This window comes from Ixodes scapularis, unplaced genomic scaffold (genome assembly GCF_016920785.2).
Source record: "Ixodes scapularis isolate PalLabHiFi unplaced genomic scaffold, ASM1692078v2 PGA_scaffold0__279_contigs__length_252992795, whole genome shotgun sequence".
Taxonomy (NCBI): domain Eukaryota; kingdom Metazoa; phylum Arthropoda; class Arachnida; order Ixodida; family Ixodidae; genus Ixodes; species Ixodes scapularis.
The window spans coordinates 108,823,153-108,846,204 of record NW_024609835.1 but is presented as its reverse complement, the minus strand read 5'-3'; the positions used below and the strand labels follow the sequence as shown (position 1 = coordinate 108,846,204).

General features: G+C 48.2%; 2 protein-coding genes across 2 annotated transcripts; both read right to left on the bottom strand.

Annotated features, from left to right (window-relative positions):
- Window positions 1–13,152: 13,152 nt before the first annotated feature.
- On the bottom strand, window positions 13,153–15,227 carry LOC121835337 (BEN domain-containing protein 5-like). Its single transcript, XM_042289449.1, has 2 exons — window positions 14,745–15,227; window positions 13,153–13,483 (listed from the first exon to the last, which is right to left on the bottom strand). The coding sequence occupies exons 1-2, from the start codon at window positions 15,028–15,030 to the stop codon at window positions 13,341–13,343; spliced, it is 429 nt and encodes a 142-aa protein (XP_042145383.1). The 5' UTR covers window positions 15,031–15,227; the 3' UTR covers window positions 13,153–13,340.
- Window positions 15,228–17,250: 2,023 nt separating this feature from the next.
- LOC121047014 lies at window positions 17,251–19,487 on the bottom strand. The gene is made up of 3 exons (XM_042292626.1): window positions 19,359–19,487; window positions 17,507–17,697; window positions 17,251–17,301 (listed from the first exon to the last, which is right to left on the bottom strand). The coding sequence occupies exons 1-3, from the start codon at window positions 19,477–19,479 to the stop codon at window positions 17,251–17,253; spliced, it is 363 nt and encodes a 120-aa protein (XP_042148560.1). The 5' UTR covers window positions 19,480–19,487.
- Between the last annotated feature and the right edge of the window lie 3,565 nt (window positions 19,488–23,052).

Here is a 23,052-nt window from a genome sequence, read left to right as displayed (position 1 = left end):
TTAGCATTATCATTATGGCAGTCTGCCCTTCTATTTTACAAGGGAACGACCGCGGCATCGCCTCTAAACTACCTGAGTTGCAATATTATCTTGCCTATACGCCAGTGCCTATACTTGCAATCTCGGAAGGCCGGCTCCCACCTGGATCTCGAATTCAGCTATGTTCATTACGTAAGTGCCGTATCTGACCCAAGCAGCTTGTCTCGAGCATCGGCTTTTGTTCACTCCACCATTCAACAAGTTGCAGAAGATGTGTCACATCTGTGTACCGAAACAGCAGAGTTCGCAGCTTGCACTGTCATATTTGGTTCTTTTAGGATGATGATTGTATCCGTTGTGGGATGTTGCTACCAACACAGGTACCGATAGAGTAACCAAAGGATTGTCTCAACAGCGGCGATATCTCAAAGGAGACGTCAAACCTAGTAGCCCGCGGTCCCCACATCTCCGCGGCAATACAGACGAACGTTTAGGGCTACATTACCGCGGGTCGGTTCGATAAATTACCTCCGTCGGTGCCAATGATCGTCTACCTTGTCTCACTCTCTCGAATATAGCGGAAAAGAAGACACACGTACCAGAGTAAGGACAGAGTCCAAGAGCATTTATTAGAACACTCTTAAAACGAACTGCAATGCCCCCATCCAAAATGCTCCCCGCGCCGGCAAGGTAAGAAAAGGTCCTTATCTGGCCAGACGCGGGGTTCCGGAGAGCCGAGACCGGGGAAGCATCGGAGATGTCGCCGACTCACGTCCTATCTCTTTCGCGGTCACCCGGACGAGCCCCTTTACCGAAAGCGGGAAAACAAGAGGCGAAACCTCCTCGCCTGTCGGCAGTGATTCGCATCCGAGCGGGGGCACGGAAAGAGGTCCTCCCGGGAGAGAGTGAGAGGAGAGCCCCCCAAGCCAGGCGGCCCTCTGCCTCACGAACAGGTCGGAGCTCACGGCGAAAAAGGCCAAGCGTTCCGACCCGCGGCCGTTATCACAGCCGTCGGGGAAGGGAGACCAGAGGAATCCCCACACCGTGTATATATCTCCTGCGGGTCGCTTCGATGCGACGAGCATTCAAATTTTACGTCGACAGTTTCCCGGTTCTCTGCTTTTATGTGGAGACTTTAACGCGCATCACCCTTTGTGGGATAGTGAACGCACGACGCCGCGGGGCACATCCCTTGCAGACGCCATTGAATCTACCCGACTTGGTGCTCTTAAATGATGGCTGTCCAACATTTTTTGGCCATCGCGGGAAGCCTAGCGTCCTCGACCTTAGTTTCGCCTCGCCCGATCCTGACGTATATTGGTCGCTGGCCGTGGACACGCGCGGAAGCGATCATCTCCCAGTTTTGATGAGTATACCCAGTGTGGGCCGCTTGCCGCGTCGTCTGTACTATGTAACCAATTGGGACCTGTTCCGAAAAAGTCTTCTGTCTCTCGATCCGTCAGAGGATATCCTAAAAGCCATTCCAAGCTGCCTCGTCCAATCTACAACAAGAATCACACTCAGAGTATCGCAACCTAGCCCCAACTTGAAATTTCTTCGTCTTCGGGCAGCTCGCCGTCGTGCCCAGCGCCGCGCGCTCCGCTCTGGCAAGATCGCCGATTGGGTGGAGTGTGCCGTATAACGTCAGCCTTACGCCGGCACACCCGAGTACTTCGTCGCAGACAATTTCGCTAGTTCTGCCCGTCGCTGACCCCATGCACACCGAAGCCGAAGATCTATAAAGTGCTCAGAGGTATGAGTGGATCTCCGACACCTCGAGGCGTGTTTGTTGCTCTTAGTTTAAAAACTGGCTTGGCATTATGTCAACTTGCCGACGAATTTGCGATACGCTTTGTCGTTGGTCCACACTCTGTAAGGTCATCGTGGCCCCTATCGCTGACTGGCCCATCGCGAAGTCCGCAAAATCTGGACCACCCCCTCACCATGTCAGAACTGGAAGCTGCTCTTCGAAGATGCATGCGTCACAGCGCTCCCGGGCCTGATCACATAACATATCAAGCATTACGAAATCTCAGCTATCAGTCACGCAGCTCCTTAGTCGAACTTCTAAATTCAGTTTGGTCTTCGGGTGTGATCCCCCAAGAATGGAAACACGCATTAATAACACCCCTTTTAAAGCGCGGCAAGCCCTCCTCGGAGTTGTCATCCTATCGCCCGATGTCTTTGACATCATGCGTTGGCAAGCTTTTAGAGCGCCTGGTCCTTACACGCCTTCAGTGGTTCCTCGACAATACTGAAGCTCTTCCCCCTGAGCTCGCAGGATTCAGAAGCGAACATTGCTCGCAGGATTCAGAAGCGAACATGCAGGCTTGGCAGTATTTTTAGACGTGGAACGCGCATTTGACTCTGTTCATCATGATGTTGTTCTTGCGTGCTTGAGACATCTTGGCGTAACGGGAAGGATGTTAAGATATTTCGAAGACTTCCTGAACGGCAGGACTATCAGTGTCCGCCTGGGAACGTTTCAAGGTGCTGTTCGCCCACTGCTGCGGGGACTACCTCAAGGTAGCTGTCTAAGCCCGACACTCTTCAACGTCGTAATGGCAACGCTACCACTGTGCATGGACTCATCACCTCATCATAGTGGTATGATAATTTATGCTGACGACATTTGTTTGTGGGCTTCCCATTCCGATCGCCGTATACTTCGCCCTTTTATGCAAACCTGCCTTAAGCGAGTTGCAAACATGCTGGAAGACCTTGGCCTCTCCATCTCGGCAGAAAAGACGGCTGTGCTCGCATGTTCCCGCCGTCCTCTTCGCCACGGGTTTCCACGTTTAACTTTATCTGGGATCCGATTGCCACGTGTGCGAAACTACCGTTATCTGGGCGTTGATCTCGACTCGCGGCTCTGCTGGCGTTGTCACGTAACTACTCTTGTACGGCAGAGCACGATGACAACCTCTCTTTTTCGTAGGCTTCGTGGCTTTGACTGGGGACCAACTCCTCGAGCCCTAACTAACGTGCATCGAGCGCTGAACCTGTCTCGGATTCTTTATGTTGCGCCGTACTTGCCCCTATACTCGCTCTCTGTGGGATCAGCTGGAACGACGCCATCGCACTGGACTAAGGATGGCCCTAGGACTCCCCTCTTACTCTCGAATAGAGGCAACGTGGATTGAAGCCCAGGAAATTCCAGTATCTTTGCACGCTAAGGAACGGGCTCTTTGCCATCTGGTTCGACTCGCCCAGTCGAGCAGCGGTGGTTCTCTTTACGAGGATATCCAACGGCGGCATTGTTCTCATTATGGCAGACACTGCAACACTTTGATAGGGGCGCTCGGATATACACCAGCTGTTCAGCGTTCTCCAGCCGATTCACCGTGGAGTGAGCATCCATTCACCGTACATGATGACATCCCTGGCTTTCATGGAAAATCACGGCATTCCTCGCTGGTCAGCCGCGCCTTGACAGAAGACGTCCTGGCGTCCCGCCACGCTTCATTTAAGATCATATTCACTGATGCTCTGTTAATCTCCTTAACGATTCCGTGTCTGCGGCGTACCATATCCCATCGGAACACCATTATTGGTCAGGTCGGCTTAATCACGCTGTTTCATCGACTACGGCCGAGCTTTGTGGAATTCACGCAGCTCTTCTTTATACTTTGAAAAGGTCACCAGAAAACTGGCTGCTCGCAACGGACTCCCAGTGTGTAGTGCAAAGCGTTCGAAGTGGCAGAGGCGTTAATGCCAACATGACTCGTGAGATATTTAACTTGGGACGTCTACTTGTTTTCCGAGGCTGTAACATTCGAGAGATGGCCCCTCTCAAGTTTTGAGCAGCGCTCCAAGCGAGCAAAATAGAATATTTGGCTCGCGTTTCGAACGTGCCATCATCACGTTTCCCCACTACAGTTTTTTATACTCCGTTCCATTCGAAGTGCCAGCGTAGCAGAGGCTACAAAACCGAGCTCCGAGCTTGCAGTGTCCCTTCCAAGCACGCGCGCTCGTGCAATGTGAGCATCGTTCGGGGGAACATATTTTTGCAAGTAGCGTCAGCTTCGCTATCACGTAAAACGAAACATACGGGCTCACAGAAGCTATGAAAGAACGCAATAAATTAATAAAGCTAAATGGGACGCTTAGGTCACGAGCTTCATAGTTCTTTTCTTTTTTCTTTGTTTTTTTTTTCTTTTTTCAGACGTTGTGTTATCGAGCGTCTACAGATGCTGACAGATGCTTGCATTCGAACGTGGCACGTGCAAAATCGAACGTTACAGCGCGGCCTCGATGGTGCTGCCAGCATAACATGGTAGCGTCTTGCGGACGCGCTCGCGCCCCCTGCCCGAGAGCAACGGGTCGGCGGACGCGGACCAACTGGCTTCCAACGCTCTGCTCCTACCTAAAGCCCCTTGATAAAAGCGTTTTTTTACAAGTACCGCCAACCATTGTTGTAGAAGCGCACGAGACACGTGCCATGAGCGGGTGCTCCGCCGCCATTCGCTTCCAAGGCCCGCTCATTTCAGTGCTGTGCCGCCATTTGCTTCCAAGGGCCGCTCGAGACATGGGCCTCCCTCGTGCACTCGCGCATTTGACGCTACTTGCAAGACAAACGCAAACACATCGAGGGGCTTTACTCCTACCTACTGCTACTTTACAGCTTCCGACCCAGACTGACCGCCGAATTCAGAAACCTCACTCAAACTACACTCAAACTGAAGGTCCAGTTTCTCGAGGAAGGCGCGAGGGCCGGCGCTGGCCAATAGCGAGGACGGATCCGCCGTCGCGATTGGCCAGCGCCGGCCCTCGCGCCTTCCTCGAGGAAGTGGAGGGGCCCTTCAGTTTCAGTGTAGTTTGAGTGAGGTTTCTGAATTCGGCGGTGACTCAAAAATAGCAATCCAAACCTGGATACAGCATAGACATCCGGTTTCAAGAATTGCAGTGCATGACCCGCCTCCCCTGGCATGTAGGCGGGGCTTAAGGCTGCGGTCCCACGGCAGCCATCTTGAACAAGGCGTTAGTTCAACCAATAGATGGCGACACGCACCCGTGGGGTGGCCGAAACATTGGTCCACAGTGGGATGGCTCGAGCACCATCACGTTCCCCTCGTGGCCTTGCTCGCGCCACTGCCAGCCGTGCTCAGCTAGAGCCACTAAATAAGCTGCGCTTAGAGTATCGGCACTCCGTTCCCCGACATTGTTGTGGGCGCCGCCATTTTGGCTCGTATGCAGAACAGACGCAACAACCGATCGTCGGGATTCAAAAGTGCGACTTCCTCAGCATTAGATTCGGTGTTAGGAAGGTCATGTAATACTGCTTTGCTTTGTCGCGAACGGTTTAAACATTTGTGGAGGGCGGAGAGCATTTCCTGTGATTTCAGATAAAGCTTCAGATAACTGGCAACCATGATTTTAAGCCACAATATGGCCAAGTGTCGTTACTCTGAAGCGTAGCTTATTTAGTGGCACTATGCTCAGCTATAGTCGGTTGCAAGCTAAGAAAAAACCGGAAATGCCTCTCAGAGGAAAATGTAATCCTACGCCGAGAAACGCCAGCCAATTGTTTTCATGACGTCACGATTCAGTGGACCAATCGCGATCCTTTTGAAAAAAAAAAAGCTCAACATGGCTGCTGGCCTTAGCAACGCAGCAACGCGATGCTATAGTTTCTCGTGACAATTATTCTGCTTTTTTGCACCGTGTTTTAGGTGCCCGAGGTTACGCCACGAAATCTTGATGGTATCGGCTTGCGTTTGCAGCAGTTTTTGCGCGACAACGTGAGAATCCAGCGACGCTATCGCCAACGAAAATTTCGAAGCGGGCGCGAGGCTTAGCACTGCTGAGAGGTATGTTAGACGGTATGTTAGACAGTATCTTGGACAGAAAATGAATTGGGAAGACGGTACATTGGACATGAATTTCTTTCTTTCTTTACTAAACAGCTATTTCGTTGACAAAAACGTATTCTAACTTATTTAAATGTCCTGAATGAATTAAATAAATATTGTAGTAGTTTAAGACAGGTTTCCTGGAGGAAGAAAAAGCAACGTTGCTAGCGAACTACTTTCTCGACGGCGGAGGCACTTCAGATGGGCGCAATGCGCTTGTGGGTGGAGCTAAAAGATTGTTCTTAGGTTGCATCCGACTATAGCTCAAGTAGCGTGGCCCAGCAAACGGATGTATGCGAGAATATCAGGCTGGGTATAAATTGTTCTCTGATATAGGGAGATGCGGTTCGGCGGTTGTAACGGGCTTTCGCAATAAATCTCACCAAGAAGGAATCAAATGTTGATTGAAGTGTCAATATTCTATCAATGAAAATTTCTTCTGCAGGAATGCACGCTCAGTAGACTCAATCTTCCAAGATACCAGTGGAAGCGGACGTCAAGCAAACTGCTTCGCGATTTTCGGTACTTACCTCACCATTTTAATGATGACTAAAATAACGTCACGAAATATTGTGTTTCACGGGGTCCGGAAGATGTTGTAAAGGTTGTTACATTATAGGTTCCCAGAAAACAAACGCCGTTGCAATATTTTCGGAAGTACCGACACACATAATGTTGTAAGTACAGCTTAGAGGAATATGATGAAAACCATCAGAAGAAATAGGAAGACGTTTATTTGCAATGATGACGCTATGAAATGAACGGCGTTTAGCGACGGCAAGTTATGAGCGTTCGGGAATTTATAAGTTCACATGATTGCTAACTATGGACATGCGTTTTTGTCGGGAGATGGTGTTGCGGTGATGACCTGATATCGGACGACTTGTGGCAGACGAAAAAGCAAGTTTCTTCTCAGCGAATGGTAAGTGTCCAGTGTCAAGCACAACACGTGGCTACCGACGTTGTCGACGTTTCGAACACTTACCGCTTTCGACAAAAGTCCTGGCACCTGGGCTAACTTTCTGGAAAGACTCGAAGTCTTCTTTGAGTCCAACGCCATCATGAACAGTAACTGAAAACGATCCACTATTCAATCGGTGGGTGGCGAAAAGCATCAGGGATCACATTAGTGCACCATACCATCCTGCAAATAACGGGCATGCAGAACAGACAGTGTGCGAAACAAAACAAAAAAAAAAAAAGCCCTTTTGAAGCTTACTGAAGAAGCAGTTCAGTGAAGAATCGCCAGGTTGTTGTTCCAGCTGCACGCGACGGTCTCATCTTACACGGTAAAAACAACCGCCGAAGCAATATTTGGCGGGCGAAGAGCCACACCCCCCGATCTCATGATACTATGGCTTACGAACGAAGATCGAGATTCCCAGACCGGGCGTAATTGCAGTTTATTCGGTCGGACAACTCGTCTACGTAAGGAATTTCAGCGGAAGTCGGGCCTTCCATGTAAAACTTGGGTAGAAAAGGCTCTATGTTGGTTGACCAGAAGGTGTCATCTCTCTGAATACGTTGGATATCAATGCCCTTCAGTGTAAATATAACTAAATCACAAAACACTCTTTGCGTATTGTGTAACTGCCCTTGTATTTGATAGTAGAAGCTATGGTGGTGATTTGGACCTTTCACACCAGGCTCCTTTTTCTTATTTTTCGCCTCATACTCCTTTACGGTTTAAGTATATGCTTCAAGAATCTTTTGGAACGGGGACACTTTACGTCAACGAGGCCATTGGTTCCAAGTAGTCAATCAGGGAATTCTGCTACAAATCCGTCCCTCCTATTAACGAATAAGCCGCACTTCTGCACAGTGCAGTTTTCCTGTTCCACGTACAGTTGTAAAGCAGCATCCTCATTGATTCTACCATATTCTGTTGCGGGTGAAGAAAGTCTTTGGGTATACGATATTTGAAACAAGTCTGGCCCTGTATGTTGTGGTTCGACACCCACTAATGTCGTCGTCCTTATAGAGCCTCATCATTTAATCATTACCTCGTCACCTCATATTGCTCTTCATCAACAGTAAGTAGAATAGGCTACCGCCATATTACAATCCAAGAATTGAAAAATTGTGTCGTTCAGTCCTTCAACAAGTTTATTATTTATATAATGTTATTACGTTACATTACCTCGAGACGATCGACGTCCATCGTCGATTTTCAAATACTTATAGCTGTATATAAATTAGACGCATAAAGGGGGGGGGGGGGGGTCGGTGGCCGAGTGCATGGTCTAGCGCACACCAGCTCGGAGCACTTAGAGCGAAAGCTCGCGCTGCAGAAGCCACCCCGCCCCTGCCCGTTTCGATCTGGAAGAGCATCGTACCGGCGTGGCGGTCGTGTGTATCACAAGTTCACAACCGCGTGGTGCACGTTAAAGACCCCAGGTTCGCGGTTGTACCGCACTGGCTAAATTGCTCATCTACAGCTGAGAGTCAGACGCCCACTAAGGCGGACTAACTTCCGGCTGCATAAACATACACACAACAATTTGCAATTAGACACATAATAACAAAGAGCACAGCGTGCCGCCTCTTTCCTTTGGATGCCTTTTTTTTTTTTTTTTTAACCAGCGCAAGCTCGCGCGTTTTCTCTTTTGAGACGGTTAGAACGGTCGCACATAAAACCCGCTTTTCTCCTACCCGGCCGCTTCCTCCTCTCATTATGTGTAGTTGGTTATAACTAAATAAGCTATAATAATGGTGTATTATTCATATTTACTTTCAGTTTCAGTCAGAGAGAAGGAGTTAGCTGCGCTTAGAGTATCGGCACTCTCTTCCCCGACAGTGTTGTGAACGCCGCCATTCTGGTGGTTGTGCAGAGCAGGCGCAACTGCCGATCGTCATGATTCAAAAGTGCGACATCCTCAGCATTAGATTCGGTGTTAGGAAGCTCATGTAATGTTGCTTTGCTTTGTCGCGTATTGTTTAAAGTGGAGGACGGAAAAGCGTTTCTTGTGATTTCAGATAAAGCTTCAAATAACTGGCAACCATGATCTTAAGCCACAATATGGCCAAGTGTCACTACTCTGACGCGTAGCTTATTTAATGACACTATTCATGCTCTTGTTCAAGAGGCTTGTAATACCTGGAGGGGCCATGACGTAAGCCCCGTGGATTCCACAAGCCACTACCCTTTGACAGCTGCCTCTTCCTCATTGTTAACGCTTGTGCCAGTAAATTAGCTACGGTTCAGAGTAGCGACACTTGGCCATATTGTGGCTTAAAATCGTGGTTGCCAGTTACCTGAAGCTTTATCTAAATTCACAGGAAACGCTTTTCTGTCCCCCACAAATGTGTAAACAACCCGCGACAGACCATTGCAATATTGCATCAGCTTCCTAGCACCGCATCTAATGCTGAGGAAGTCGTACTTTTGGATCATGACGATCGGCAGTTGCGTTTGCTCTGAACAAGACCCAAAATGGCGGCGCCCAACACAATTTTGGGGAACGGAGTGATGATACTTTAAAGCTCATTTAGTGACTCTAGGCAGTTCAGTTCAGTTCAAAGAGCGTTTATTGATGCCATTAAGCAGGGAAAGGGATGTAAGAATGCATCGGTGGCTAATAGTCGAGGCCTGGATGCGGCATACTATTTAAAACATGTACACTAAATAAACGATTCCAGCTTTGCCTCGTGGAGGAAGTCCAGGAGACTTCGCAGGATCGCTCGTTGTTGGTTCTCGTTTCCAGGGGGATGAGTCCAGCCTTCCAGAGTGGCAATGTTCTGAGGTCGAAATTTTGCCCTTTCTGCTTGATACTTGGGGCACACCCACACTTGGTGGTATGTGTCCGCCTTAGCGTTCATGTCGCACTGGGAACAGAGGCCAGACCTTTTGCCTTTGTTCCACGATGCGAGTCTCGCGGGTGATAGTGTTGCTTCTGTGCGGACTCGGGTGAGCAGAACCTGCCCTCGTCGTCCAAATCCCCGTGAAGGGAGCAGGGGATGCGCCGGCTCGGGCAGGAGCTCTTCAAGTTTCGCCTGGTATTCATTTTTTATCCCGGCCTTTTCTTCGGCGGGGTCATATTCTTGTGACTGCCAATCGACGATGGATGCTCGATCTCGAGCGGTCACGTCATATTGGTGATCTTGAAGTGGAAGCGTTTCATCTCCGGGCCCGCGGAAGGAAGGGGTAGCAAGGGCGTCGCGGGCCAGTTGATGGGCTTCTTCGTTGCCTGGGATCCCCGCATGACCAGGAACCCACTCGATTCTTGTAAAGACACCCCGCGACCTAAGTGTCGCGGCGAGCTTTTTGATCTTGCGTACTTGGACGCTAGGGCTATTCTTGTTTCGACACTCTTTCACCGCCTCCTGTGAATCCGTAAAGATCCTGAGGTTCTCAGGGAGGTCGGTGGCTTGAGTGACGACCGTCTCTAATGCAAGGCGGATGGCTGCCAGCTCTCCTCCCTTTGTCGACACCGTAGGGGGTAATGCTTCAATTGCCTCGAGTCGAAGTGCTGGGAATACCACGGCAGCCGACTTAAGGATGACGGGGCCTTCAAGCGATGCAGTGTCCGTATAAGCAGCAACTACGGTCTTGCTTTGCTTCCAGCTCTCCACCATTTTGTTGTGTGCTTTTACCCGGCGGGCCAGTTGTTTGGTGTCCCCTTTTCTGCATGCCCTTAGAGGCTTGCTGCTTGTGATGGCCGCGAGGTCTTCCCACGGAGGCAGTTGTTTCTGCAGCTCTGGGAGGCCATCTACCGATTTTTTTAGGAGTCGCATGATGCCTCTTCCTTGCGGTGTCGTCTTAAGGCGTTCGTCGTGCGCGTTCCTTCTTGCTTCCACGACGTCGTGCAATTTGTTCAACTGCGCGTACTGCCTCAGTTTGACGAGAGGAGTGAAACGGGGCAGTCCAGTGATAACTCTCATAGCGTGGTTGTTCAAAGCTTCGAGACGTTCCCATTGCCTTGCAGTGAGCCAATAGTGGCGTGCTCCGTAGCATACCCGGGATACTACGAGAGCCTTGACCATTTTTTTGGCAATGTCTTGTGACGCTCCCCCGCGTGCATTACAGATCCGTCTGATCATGCTGAGCACCGAGTTGCACTGTTTGAGTGTGTCGCGGAGCCAAGCGTCTCCTTTGCCGTTCTCCTCGATGGTGATCCCCAGGATCTTTACCGAAGGGGACGGCTGGATTCGTTTCCCCGCCAGGACCAGGTTGAGTTTGGCTGCATAGTCCTCCTTCACGCGAATTCTCGGGCTGCGTAAGACTGTGTAGTTCGTCTTTTCTGGTGCCGCCTGCATTCCCACACGGGCCAGGTGAGCCTCGATTATATCTAGTCCAGATTGTAGTATATCTCGCTGCTTTTCGAGATCGTCCCCATGAGCCCAGATCGAAACATCATCCGCGTATACGGTGAATTCTAGGCCAGAGATCTTACTGAGTTCGTGTGGTAGCGCCACCATCGCCAGATTAAATAGCGTAGGCGAGAGAACCGAACCTTGTGGGACACCCACGTGGTTCGCTCTTGGCGCGCTATCGTGCCTGCCGCAGCGTACCGAGAATGTCCTCCCTTCCAGGAAACTCTTGATGAAGTTGAGGGTCCTGCCGGTGATGTTAAGCCGGCTGGCTTCCTTGATAATTGTCGTGTGGGGCACCGAATCGAACGCTTTTTTCACGTCGATGGCCACGATGGTCCGGAATTTAGATTTGTGCACGTTGCGAATGACGCTGGACGATATCAGGGCCAGACTTTCTTGGGTGCCCAGGCAAGGCCTGAACCCAGTCTGAGCTGGATGAAAGGCCCCCGTAGTCTCGAGATGCCAGTCAATTCGGGCCAATACCATCCGCTCCATGACTTTGCACGTGCATGATGTTAGAGAAATTGGCCGATAATTGTTTAGTGATTCCTTGTCCTTGCCGGGTTTCGGTATGGGAATGACCAAAGAGTGTTTCCAGTGCTCGGGCAGCTTGCCGGTGATCCAAATGAGATTAATCCAATTTAGCAGTTGGAGCTTGGTGTTTTCGGGGAGGTTCTTGAGCATAGTCATTGTGACTTTGTCTGAGCCGGGAGCTGAGCAGGATTTCCCCTTGTGGAGCGCCCACTCGAGCTCACCCAGAGCGAAAGGCCGGTCCATGCCTTCGTCCGGTGCTAGGACCTCTATGTTGTACGGATTTCCGAGCCCCTGATCATCCTTACATGGCGGTTGAGGAAAGAAAAGATCTCCGGCCATGTCAGCGAGCTGCTCCTCTGTCTTATTCATCTTTAGTGCCAGTATGCTGGTGCCCTTCTTGCTCTTTTTCTTCCCGAGCATGGCTCGACTTACCGCCCAGAGCCGCTTCACCGAAGTCTTCTCGGTTAGCGAGGAGCTGAAGCCTATCCACCTATTGGTGCCGAGTTGCTTAGCGTACTGCTTGGCCTCTACCGTGGCTCGCGTGATTGCTCGCCGGGCTTGCGGAGTCTTGCGTCCATTGCGGTACCGCTGCACCGCTTGAAGTCGCTTAGCCCATATTCGCAAGAGGTGCAGGTCGGGAGTTGGCGCATCTTCTTCAATTTTGGTCTCGGTGGTCGCTTCTTTCAAGGCGTTGTTGAGCAGACTCTCAAAGCTGGACCCGGGAAAGTTGTCCTCTTCTAGCGCTTGTCGAAACTTGTCCCAGTGAACCGTTTTCACGACCCTTTTCTTGCTGCTGCCTTTAATCTTCCGAGTTGGTGAGAACTCAAAGGAGATTGGCCAGTGGTCGCTGCCCCAGAGGTCCCTGGCTCGCTTCCACTTTTGATGTTGAGTGTAAGGGTTCGAAGTCCACGTGAGATCAGGGGTGGTGTCTTTCTGCCTGACGTCCCCCATTCGCGTTTTGACTCCTGATTTGTTCACTAGTTGGATCCGGTGCGCCTGCATTTCACCGAGCAGCTGCTCCGCTCCCTTGGTGTTTGCATCGTAACCCCATAGATGGTGCTGTAGATTAAAGTCACCTCCGTAAAGCTTTTGCTCCTTTGGGTAGAGACTGTGTAAATGCCCTATCCATCCGTGATCGTAGTTGTGTTTCTTGCCTCTTATAGGTCGGTAGTAGACTGATGTGAAGATGACGTTCACTTGCCGCTGGACCGTGGTGCGAACTGCTACTATTTCCTGGTTGTCATCGCAGTACTTTGACAGATCAACCTGGTGCTGATCCCAGTCCTCTTTGATGTAGACCAGCCCCGCTCCAAAAACCCGCAGACCTGTAGGATTATGAAACCTGTGGGTCCCACAGAAATTGTGTGGGTGTATGGGTCCCCGCATAGTGCCTGCAGGTCTGTGGGTCCCTATGGGTCCCCACATAGTTTCTGCGGGTGCGGGTTCCTATGGGTCCCCGCATGGTTTCTGTGGGTCCCTACAGGTCTCCGCATAGCCTGTGGGGCCCGCAGACCTACAGGACTGTGGAGACCATGTGGGTGACCCACACGGTTTCATAATCCTACGCTCTGTGGGCGATCTGTGTGGGGCCTGCGGGAAATGGATGCTTGACTGCCATATTTGATTGAGCCATTGCCACGAACCGGCTGGTCTTGTTTTTATTTAGTCCTTAGTCAGACGCTTGTCCCGGCGTCTTAGATCGTTTATTTTTTCACCGAGTACCCTGTTCACCCTGGTGGTGGTGGCTTGAACTGCAATCACCTCTGGGTGCATCGCTTGCCCCTGAAGTTTTTTGATGAGGCACTCTGAAAAACATGTGACAAGATATTCAAAGGAACAGAAAGGCTTAAACATTCAATGTCCAGCTCGTTTAAGCCTGATCTCAACCCGAAAACCCGCTTGGTCACAGCAGGCCAAACTACAAAGAGGTCGTTTGAGCTGCTATAAAGTATGCAAATTAGGAGCAATTCTGTATCCATTGCTGATTATAAGCTTTTGTAATTAGCTAAAGACACAAATATGGAAATTAGCATTAAGGACCAGGCGAGCTGGTGGGTGATCATGGTTAAAGTTAACCCGAGACAATTGGGAAACAAAAAGGGACAAACACAACGAAGTCTCAAAACAGCTACAGCTGTGTTTTGCTATCGGTGGCCGAGTGGGCTAGTGCACACCAGCTCGGAGAACGTGAAGCGAAAGCTAGAGCTGCAGAACCCACAGACCCTGGGTTCAATCACCATCCCTAACCGTTTTGATCTGGATGAGCATCGTACCAGCATGCGGACGTGCATCACAACTGTCTGGTGCACGTTAAAGGCCCAGGCTAGTGGTTGTACTGCACTGGCCAAATTTCTTATCTACAGCTGGGAGACAAGCTGCCTGCTGAGGCAAACTAAGTTCTAGGCTGTATAAACATACACAAACCTTTTCTTTTTTTTCCCCCCCTTGTGTTGAAGTTACATTAACCACAAGTATTGACCTGATCGTGGCATTGCATGTGCACTGATCTGCTGTTCCCAACTGGCCGAAATGTATGGGAAGACGCTGGACTTTTTTCATCTAGACTATTTTATAATCTTTATTCCAGAGCAAGCCAAAAAAAAAAAAATTAAATGCTGGTGCTGAGCTCAGCAAAGAGTAACTCAGAGTCATTAACAAGGTTAAAAATTAAGCGCCGTTCACACTTGCGAGCGAGTAAGACAGAGAGAGATCAGACCGGTTTTTAAGCCTTTTGCCACTTCTTAGGACCGGATGCGGTGCAGCGCAGAGCTGGTCCTAAGAGATTGCAAGACGTTTAAAAACCGGTCGGGTCTCTCTCGGTCTCACTCGGTCGCAAGAGTGTGAATGGGCCTTTATACGAGTCACTGGCACAAAATGGCACATACACATTAAGCTATGGCACTGAACTATTCACCACTGTGACATGCAGGAAAGAGCTGCTGCCATTTCTACAAATTAATCACGTCACTAGAATACAATCCAACTACTCAGACGAGGCATTAATTAGGAAAAAAAATTACAGGATTACTGTTTAGATTAAAATTGTGTCAGGTGATTTGCCCTCACCTCTTAAGAATGCCACCTTCTTGGGCGTTAAAGGTGGCCTCGACTCTTTCTCCTTGTTCGCATTTGATGGCACTCCCGTCACGGTCCTTGTCAGCAGCACGTCCGAGCCCCACACGGACGTGGCCAGGTTCTTGATGGCCAGACTTGACCCAATCTTTGCATCCATGGCGTTGTCCCATGCTTTTCTCGGGAGTTTAACTCCCACATCAGTGAAGTTCATCTGTAAAACATTAAAAGAGGTGGCAAAACAAAGGTGCCTGGTGAAAACCAAAGAGCTGCTCTCCATGCAATGCTGATTTATGCGAAGTGGTTACTGTATTTATGATACCCTAGTGGAATGTCAGAGCAAACTGGAGCACTTTACAGTCAAAGGAATCTATAAATATACATAATAACAAAAACAATCACTGCAGCTGTGAGCACCAAACTATTTTTTCTTTCTTTTACAAAGAAGACATGTAAGAAAGAACAAGCAGTGAAATCCTATTTAGTACTTGGTACATATCAAACCTGAGGCAGCTATCCTGACTGGTCAGAAAACGGTTTAGTGTGCTAAAAGGAATGTAAAAACATTTTTAGAAAGTGGTTCTGCAAACATACTTATTTTGTTCTTTGGCATTAGAGGACAACATACCATATTTCCTTGCCCTATTAACACCCTAATTTTCCTGAAAATTGTGTCAATTTTTGAAGGGGTGTGACAAATATGGGGAGGGGGGGGACTTTCTCAAATAAAAGCAGAAATGATGGTGTGTCAAACCACTGCATTGGAAATGCGACCGAGCTTCTAGATTGCAAGTGCGGCAGAGGATTTCCTGAGAACTGCTGCGACCACGGGCACGTTCAGAGGTCGTGTTTTTCTGTTTCAGATGGTTTCGATGGTGCAAACGATGTAATTTGAGCACTACCGAAAAGCACACAGAACGTAAAAGTCCAGAGCATGCTGCAGTCACACTCGTCGGCTCCCCCAAACATGCGATCCAAGCATGCGGCCTTTCTCCATTTCTTTTGGCAGCGAGTGAGCCAATGAACCCTGCAGGCTCGGCGGCTGCCTTCACCTGGCGGGCTCACGCACCCGTCGGCATGTCGCATGTATTGTTCTTGGCTATTTCGCCATCGCTTACTGGTGCTTTTTGTGATGCTTTTCAGTTATTTTAGGTATTTTAAAGGTAAATGACGGTCACATATTGCCCATGGTTTCATAACCTATTTCCTGTGGTAGGAAGGTTGCCAAAGTGATAATTTGTCGCTGCCTATTTAAACTAAACGCAATCAGAACTGCGCCGACGGCAGACCATGTGACCCTCGCCACCGGAGCATGAAATGCTGGACGGTGGCACGATCATTCCTAGGTAGCACAAGTTACCCCCTAATACTGAAGCACTGGATATTCATAGAATTCCTCTAGTGCTTTGCATCATACTGCCTCTGGGCAAAAGGCAAAAAAGAGCAAGACCATTTATGGCCCCAACATCAATGATACAAATATGGGAGGCCATTGTTGATGCCGCCACCGATGTGCATCATTTCGCGTGCATTGCTTGCACTGTGTCCCTGCACAACAGCTACCAACAGACACTGGATCCATTTCACTCGTTTGTTGATTTCCTTAACTAATCTCCTTTCCTAATCTGGACATGAGGACACCGGATATAGTGTGGTTGCCTGCTGGCCAGGTTGTTTGGAGCTTGGACAGAAAAAGTAAGATGCCTGTGCTTGCCCAAAAACCGCCACCCGAACGCATTGCACCCGCCGTATCGTGACCACACCAATGCTGTTGCTGGGTGTTTGGCAAAAAAGTTGCTGAACACTGACCACATGAATTCACCTTAAGTAACAAAGCAACAGAGGGCAGACTAAAAACAAAAAGGAAGCTCCCTTGATACTCCAAAGACGCACAAGTTTCGCTTGCACGCGCCTAACAAATGTAGAAAGAATTGCAGAAGTCAAATAGTATCATTAATGAAAAATGTGAGGCTTAAAAGGATACTGAACCAAAATTTGGATATTGCAAAATGAGGTTGCAGAAGCATTGAACGGGACACTACGAACTCTAGAACATAACTCATACATCTATACCTCAAACAGATGGCCATACTTTTGGAAAAGAAGGGTGCGATCAAGCGCGGTCTTTGACGTAATTGTCCTTCGAGAATTTGAGAATGAGGGGAAGCGCCTTGGCTTCTCTTCTCCTCGTTTCGGTTCACCAGCTTGACGGGACGTAGCGAGAAGGAGAAGGAATGAGAATCGTGACGTGCCTTGTCTCGTCAGGCTCGTCGGCCATGTTCAATCGTGCACGTCTTTCCCAAAAATATGGCGATCCGTTAGAGATATCGCTGTATGATGTTTTCGGGTTTTGCAGCGTTCAGCCTTGTCTTGTGAGCTCGAAATTTCGGTTCAGTATGCCTTTAAACCATTTACCCTTTAATGTCCAATGAATTTGCACAGAATGCTATGGGAACAGGTCTAGATTACCTACAAAGTTTAATTCGCTTCTGAATGTTTTCTACAACATTATGACTTTCATGCACTGGGTTGTGCCAATGCTGGTGTCTTGCTGCAAAACCAAGGAATAATTTGTCATGATGGTGCCTAAATATATTCCTGACGTGCAAATTTTAGCACTTCCTACATGGTCAGTGAAAAATGGTCAGTGCCGTTCAATAGGCCCAGACTTTCAATAATGAAAACTTCCTGCTAACATAAAAAAGCCTCCCATCCACAAATATCTTATGAAACTAACAATTACTGAATCAACTTACCATATCACCCTCCTCAGTGTATGTCAGCAGCTCGTACGTAGGCTCATTACTGGAGCCTGCTGCAGCGAATGCTTCAGCAGCCACAGGAGCTGCCACTGGGCCAAAGGCTGCAGCTGGTTGTGCGGCCCTTTCCATCACAGGAGGTGGTGCAGGAGCAGGTATGGCAACTGGCGCTACTGCCCTGACTTGTTCTGTCAAAAATGTATAACATTAATCACCACAGGGCATAGCAGCGTCACGTATCGTGTGTTGGTGCACTAAAAGCTGACAGTGGGACAATGATCCCACAACAGCTCAAGCAACCGCCCACCATCTTTGAGCAGCATGACTGCACTGCCTGCCTCCAGGTGCACAGGGAGAGCAGCACACCTAGCACAAGGCTGGCAGCTGATTGGTTCAGCCTAAAACCACTAAATGTTTCCAGACTATCGCATTCCATAGAACCCGCTTACTGCAAGCACACCGAGCCTTCTGATTGACAGTTGTTGGCCATGGCAGAAGTTGTGCATCATTACACTAGCAGGAAGCAGTCCAACAAATGTACAGGGTGTCACAAAAAAAAAAAAAAAAAAATTTACAGTGTTTTTTTTTTACTGCAAATATAAACTAGGCCATCGCCGAACACTCATTCTCTGCCCAAAGGTAGCGCTAGAGGTCACAACCAGATGCCAAAGCTTCATCCCGATCCGATACCTTATTCAAAAGTTATAAGTGATTTTTTGAAAATTTCAATGGAAAAATGGAGCCCATTTTTGCCCATTTTCGGTTTTGGGTGCCATAGAGCCCCATGAATTCAAAAACTCCGTTGGCGGCCATTTTGCAATTGCACTTTTCAGAAAAGCACTAATAACTTTTGAATATGGTATCGGATTGGGCCGAAACTTTTGCATTGGTTGTGACCTCTAGCGCCACCTTTGGGTGAAGAATGAGCTTTCGGCGATGCCTAGTTTATATTTGCGGTAAAAAAAAAACTTGTAAATTTTTTTTTCCGACACCCTGTATGTAAAACAAACACCCGCAGCAGGAAGCTCTCGGAATCAGTGAGCAAGGAACAGATGAGGGCTGTGTTGATTTTGTCTCACACATTTCCTTCTGAATCTATTTCACCAGATTGCCAGCTTGTTTGCCTGCTCCAGTTGTGCTGCTGCTGCATTTCAGACGCTAGGCCTAAAACGCTCAGCCACTGCCTCACCTTGAATGAATCTCAAAGCAAGACGCTAGTCACACAAACGTTTAGAACGAAGGGAAGAAGTTTAATCAAAACTAGCTAGTGCCAACACCACACTAGTGCCAGCATCACGACAGCATTGAGTTGCTATTGGTGAGCTTTTGCCAACAGCTTCATGGTCAGCAAAGGCGGTTCTGAAAAATCGGTACCGGAGCAATTCTGAAAACATGCTCCAACCGTTTTTGCAGCTGTAAACCTGTGGATCCCTTCACGTTTTTTGGGTCCACTTCCAGTGTGAATGGGACATTAGGGTAAACACCCAGTGAAATCATTGAGTGACCCATGTAGAAATGTCACACTTTCGAGCGATGACAACTCGTAGATTCTGGGGATGCATTTGGTTCTGAACAGCACTGGCGGTTAACATTGCTTGTTGTAAGGGAGAAAGGATGTTGGTATACCTTTTCAACGTAGTCAATAAATAAGCCTCATCTGTGATAGTACTTGCAGTCAAACTTCTGCTCCATACAAGACTATCAGCAGCAGCATTAACAGCACCCGCGGTAGAGACAGTTAAATGCTAATGGTGGCCCAGCCAGTGTTGCCTGTTGCCAACATCATCAAACACAGCTTCCTGCGGTTGCCAGCAGCAATTCCTGAAAGGGTCTATTATTTAGCACACACCTTCTTTCTGTACCAGGGCCCTCTGGAGGTCCCTGTTCAGCTCTGTGACGGTCTGCAGCTCTTCTTTTAATCTTCGAACTTTGTTCTTCGCTTTCCTGTACTTCTCGCGAAGTTTGGCCATCTCATCAGCGTTCTGGGTAATGATCCAAAAAAAGAGAATTAAGACAGACACATCACTGCATATGCACATTTACTAGAGACATTTGAATTACAGAACCTATAAACATGCCTTAAAAAGAGATTGAGATGTTTTGACTTCCAACACTTCTGGGTTCCTCTTTCGCCCCCTGCCATTATCAGCGACGCCCATGGTGATAAAATATAGAAGGGTGGAAAACATCAAAATTTGCAGACCAGGTGCAACTAAGGCCCATGCCAATACTGAAGAAAATGAGCATGTGACATGTGAAATGTTACTGGTTTCGCACCTCGCTGCTGTTTTCGTTAGGCATAGCGTTTCCCCCTTTTTTGCACATTGTCGTCTTTCATGGCACTCTTCATCGCTTAGCTTGTTGCGTGCCATTGTAGACAACCTAAGAGCGCAAATCCTCGCACTCTGTTCCCGACTTCACGCGCCGCAAGCACAGGTGGTGTGACGTGCCACTCGGCTCTCGGCCGCTGCAGCGGAGCGCGAGCACGAATGCTTGTGCTCTGCAACCATGTTCACGCGCAATAAGCATGGCGCGCAACATTTTTAACATTACTGTTACAACTACACAATGATTTCTGCGTATGGCCCAATTCGTTATCATTATCTACACTTTAGCTTTTGCCGTCTTTCGTGGTACTATCACGATCAATATGAGTGCGAACACCGCTCCGCGTGGCCCGCGGTACTATCAGTGCCCCCGGGCGATTTCTCTTTGAAGTATAAGTGCACCTTGTGGTCGAGACATCAACTCTAGCGATCACCGCACCACTCTTCTGCACTTTCGGTTCATCTGCTAGTGAAAAACGGTCGCCCGGCGAAACCACGAAACTGTTCACCAGTGATGAAGCGCATTTTTCGCTAGCAATGTGTGCCAGCAGAAATAACTTGTCTAAATATTTTTAAGGAAGTTTTAGTAGATTATTTCTATGACTCTGATAAAAATATCCGATACTTCGCCGGCACCTTTTAGCATGCATTATATTGTTATCGGAGGTATCAAAAGAATCAACTAAGACTGCCTATTATTTCCTTCGAGTGAGTTTTGCGAGAGCAAAGGATCACCAATAAGCAGAGGCAAGAAGTTAGTGCAGTGCAGGGTTGGGCAGAAATACTCAAAAATGTATTTGGAAATACAAATACTGGGATACATTAAAATAGTAGCTGAAATACTGATACTCAAATACCTATATCTGTAAAAGTGTATCACGATACGTATTGGAAATACATTTTAAATAGAGGCAAAAAGTATTTAGAAATACAAATACAGGAATACATTTTAGGGAGGGCAGAAATACAAATACAGAAATACTGATACTGCAATACATTTTTCGAATTTGTTTGAGACGCCAAATGAGATGAAGATTGAAGTTGGAAGTGGAAGTTTTTGATCCTGAAATTACTTTCCCGAAGGCTTGGCACTTTGCCTTGAAGGTAGTGACTTCGGACGACAAGGTATTCTCAATGGACTCGAAAAAACGTTCCATCAAGGATTGACTGCGGTCCCCTCCCTGACATTCTGTCTGTCTGACAAGGAATGCGAAAGGACTTCGACCTCTAAATAAATTCTGTGTCATCCTAAATCCCATCAAAACGTCACCACGCCCCTGTCAACATTTATCACACGACGTCACAGTGGAATGAACTGGTATTCTTTATCTGTAGGTGTGGCCTTGAACATGACACTTTACCACGCTGCTGTATGAAAGGACAATACATATGTGCTTTCGTTGTAGGTTACCTCATATGTAGATGGTGCAGGCAGTGTCATTTGGAATTTTCAAGAATAGCGAACCACCTGAAGCACCCTGGAACACATGTCTTATCTTCTGTTACGGTTGAAAAAACAATATGGTGGCATCCCTGTTGTGAAGGTCCTTCCTGCCGACCTTCTGCCACCGACGCATGGATTGCAGTCCTCAAGTTTCGTCTTGCATACTCCAAATAAAGACCTTGTGGATTGCAACCTGATATTGCCGGCACAGGTGTGAGCTCTCCGAGAAACAGTGCGCTCAAGACGAGTCGCAGGTGTACGAAGTTTGGGTCGGCACAGCGAGGCCATGTATGGCCTCCTTCCTGGGTTTCGGATCACCAGAACAGCGGGTCACGTTCATGTCGGCTGATGACGTATCCTTGAGCCGTACGATATTACAGGCGCAGCCGCAAACGGATTCCAATATGTGTGAAACTTCACAGCGTAAGTCATCCTACGATTTGAAGTCAACCACCACCAGGCATGTGCTGCAGCGGACTGTGACTCAGCTTTGTCGGCTGGGTGTACTGTGTACGCCAAGGCGAGAGGGACGGTTAGCAGCGGGCTTTGGATGCCAGCAAACAATGACTCAAGAAACTCCTGCCTAAGGACCTGCGGCAGAAAATGCTCCAACTCCACTCCTGGCCCGCCACCTGGTTCGAGTCCCCGACTACACAACAGTTCTCAGAAGAGAGAAGAGCACGCATAGAAAAAGAGTTTGGAGAATCGGAAGGAACCTTGGTCAGTAGGGTAACAATGCCTCAGCATCTCCTTGACCCTGGTGCCCTCAGAAACAAAAAAAAAAAAATGCGTTCGGATTTGTATTTTTTGGGAGGGGGGGGGGGGGGAGGGGGAGTATTTCTCAAGAAAGGTAACGAAATACATTTCACCCTGATTGTATCGCGATACAAAGGAACATTCATAATGTATTTCGATACAGCAATACAGATACTGGTGAAAAAAATGTATCGCGATACAGAAATACAGATACGATATGTGTTCCTGAAATACTATCGCGATAGATTTGTATCGCGATACCGCCCAACCCTGGTGCGGTGCGAGCTTGGGTGATACGCTTCATGGAAAACAGCGCGAAATAAACGACGATGACGTAGAAGAAACACACAAAATGTCCTCGTCATTTTTTTTTTTTTTTGCCCCGTTTTTCACGATGAAGCGTATCACCCATGCTCGCACCACATAAACATCTTGCCTGTGTGCATTGGTGGTTCTTTGCTCTCGCGAAACTCACACAGAGGAAATAATAAGCAAGCAGTCTTAATTGATTGTTTTGATATCTTCAATAGCAATATGATGCATGGTTTAAGGCGTCGGCGAAGTATCGGTTGTCGTTATTGGAGTAATGGGAATAATCTACCAAAATTCCTAATCAAAAAGATGACCCTAAAAATATTTATACAGTAAAACCTTGTTATAACAAAGTTGAAGGAGCGGTCGTAATTATTTTGTTATAACCATTAGTTTGTTATAGCCAATGTCAATTTCTTCCCACTATTAGCTAGCAAGGGGAATTATGATTGATTTGTTATATCCATTAGTTTGTTATATCCCATTTTGTTATAACGAGGTTTTACTGTACTTGTTATTTCTGCTGGCGCACATTGTTAGCGAAAAATCTGCTTCGTCCTTGGTAAACAGTTTCACGGTTTCGTTGACCGTCTTTCGCTAGCAGACGACCAGAAGTGCAGTGTGGCGTGGCTGCCACTGGGGACGACATGTCTCAATTGCAATGTGCACTTCTACTTCAAAGAGCAATTGCCAGGGCGCACTGA

What these genes read in the sequence shown, in the direction of transcription:
- LOC121835337 (XM_042289449.1), bottom strand. Translation starts at nt 15,030, where the DNA reads ATGGAGAGCAGCTCTTTGGTTTTCACCAGGCACCTTTGTTTTGCCACC. An exon ending in GAAGGTGGCATTCTTAAGAG is followed by an intron (nt 13,484 to 14,744) that starts GTGAGGGCAAAT and finishes CATGTTTTTCAG; the next exon opens with AGTGCCTCATCAAAAAACTT.
- LOC121047014 (XM_042292626.1), bottom strand. Translation starts at nt 19,479, where the DNA reads ATGGCCAAACTTCGCGAGAAGTACAGGAAAGCGAAGAACAAAGTTCGA. An exon ending in GGCCCTGGTACAGAAAGAAG is followed by an intron (nt 17,698 to 19,358) that starts GTGTGTGCTAAA and finishes CATTTTTGACAG; the next exon opens with AACAAGTCAGGGCAGTAGCG. An exon ending in ACACTGAGGAGGGTGATATG is followed by an intron (nt 17,302 to 17,506) that starts GTAAGTTGATTC and finishes TTGGTTTTGCAG; the next exon opens with CAAGACACCAGCATTGGCAC.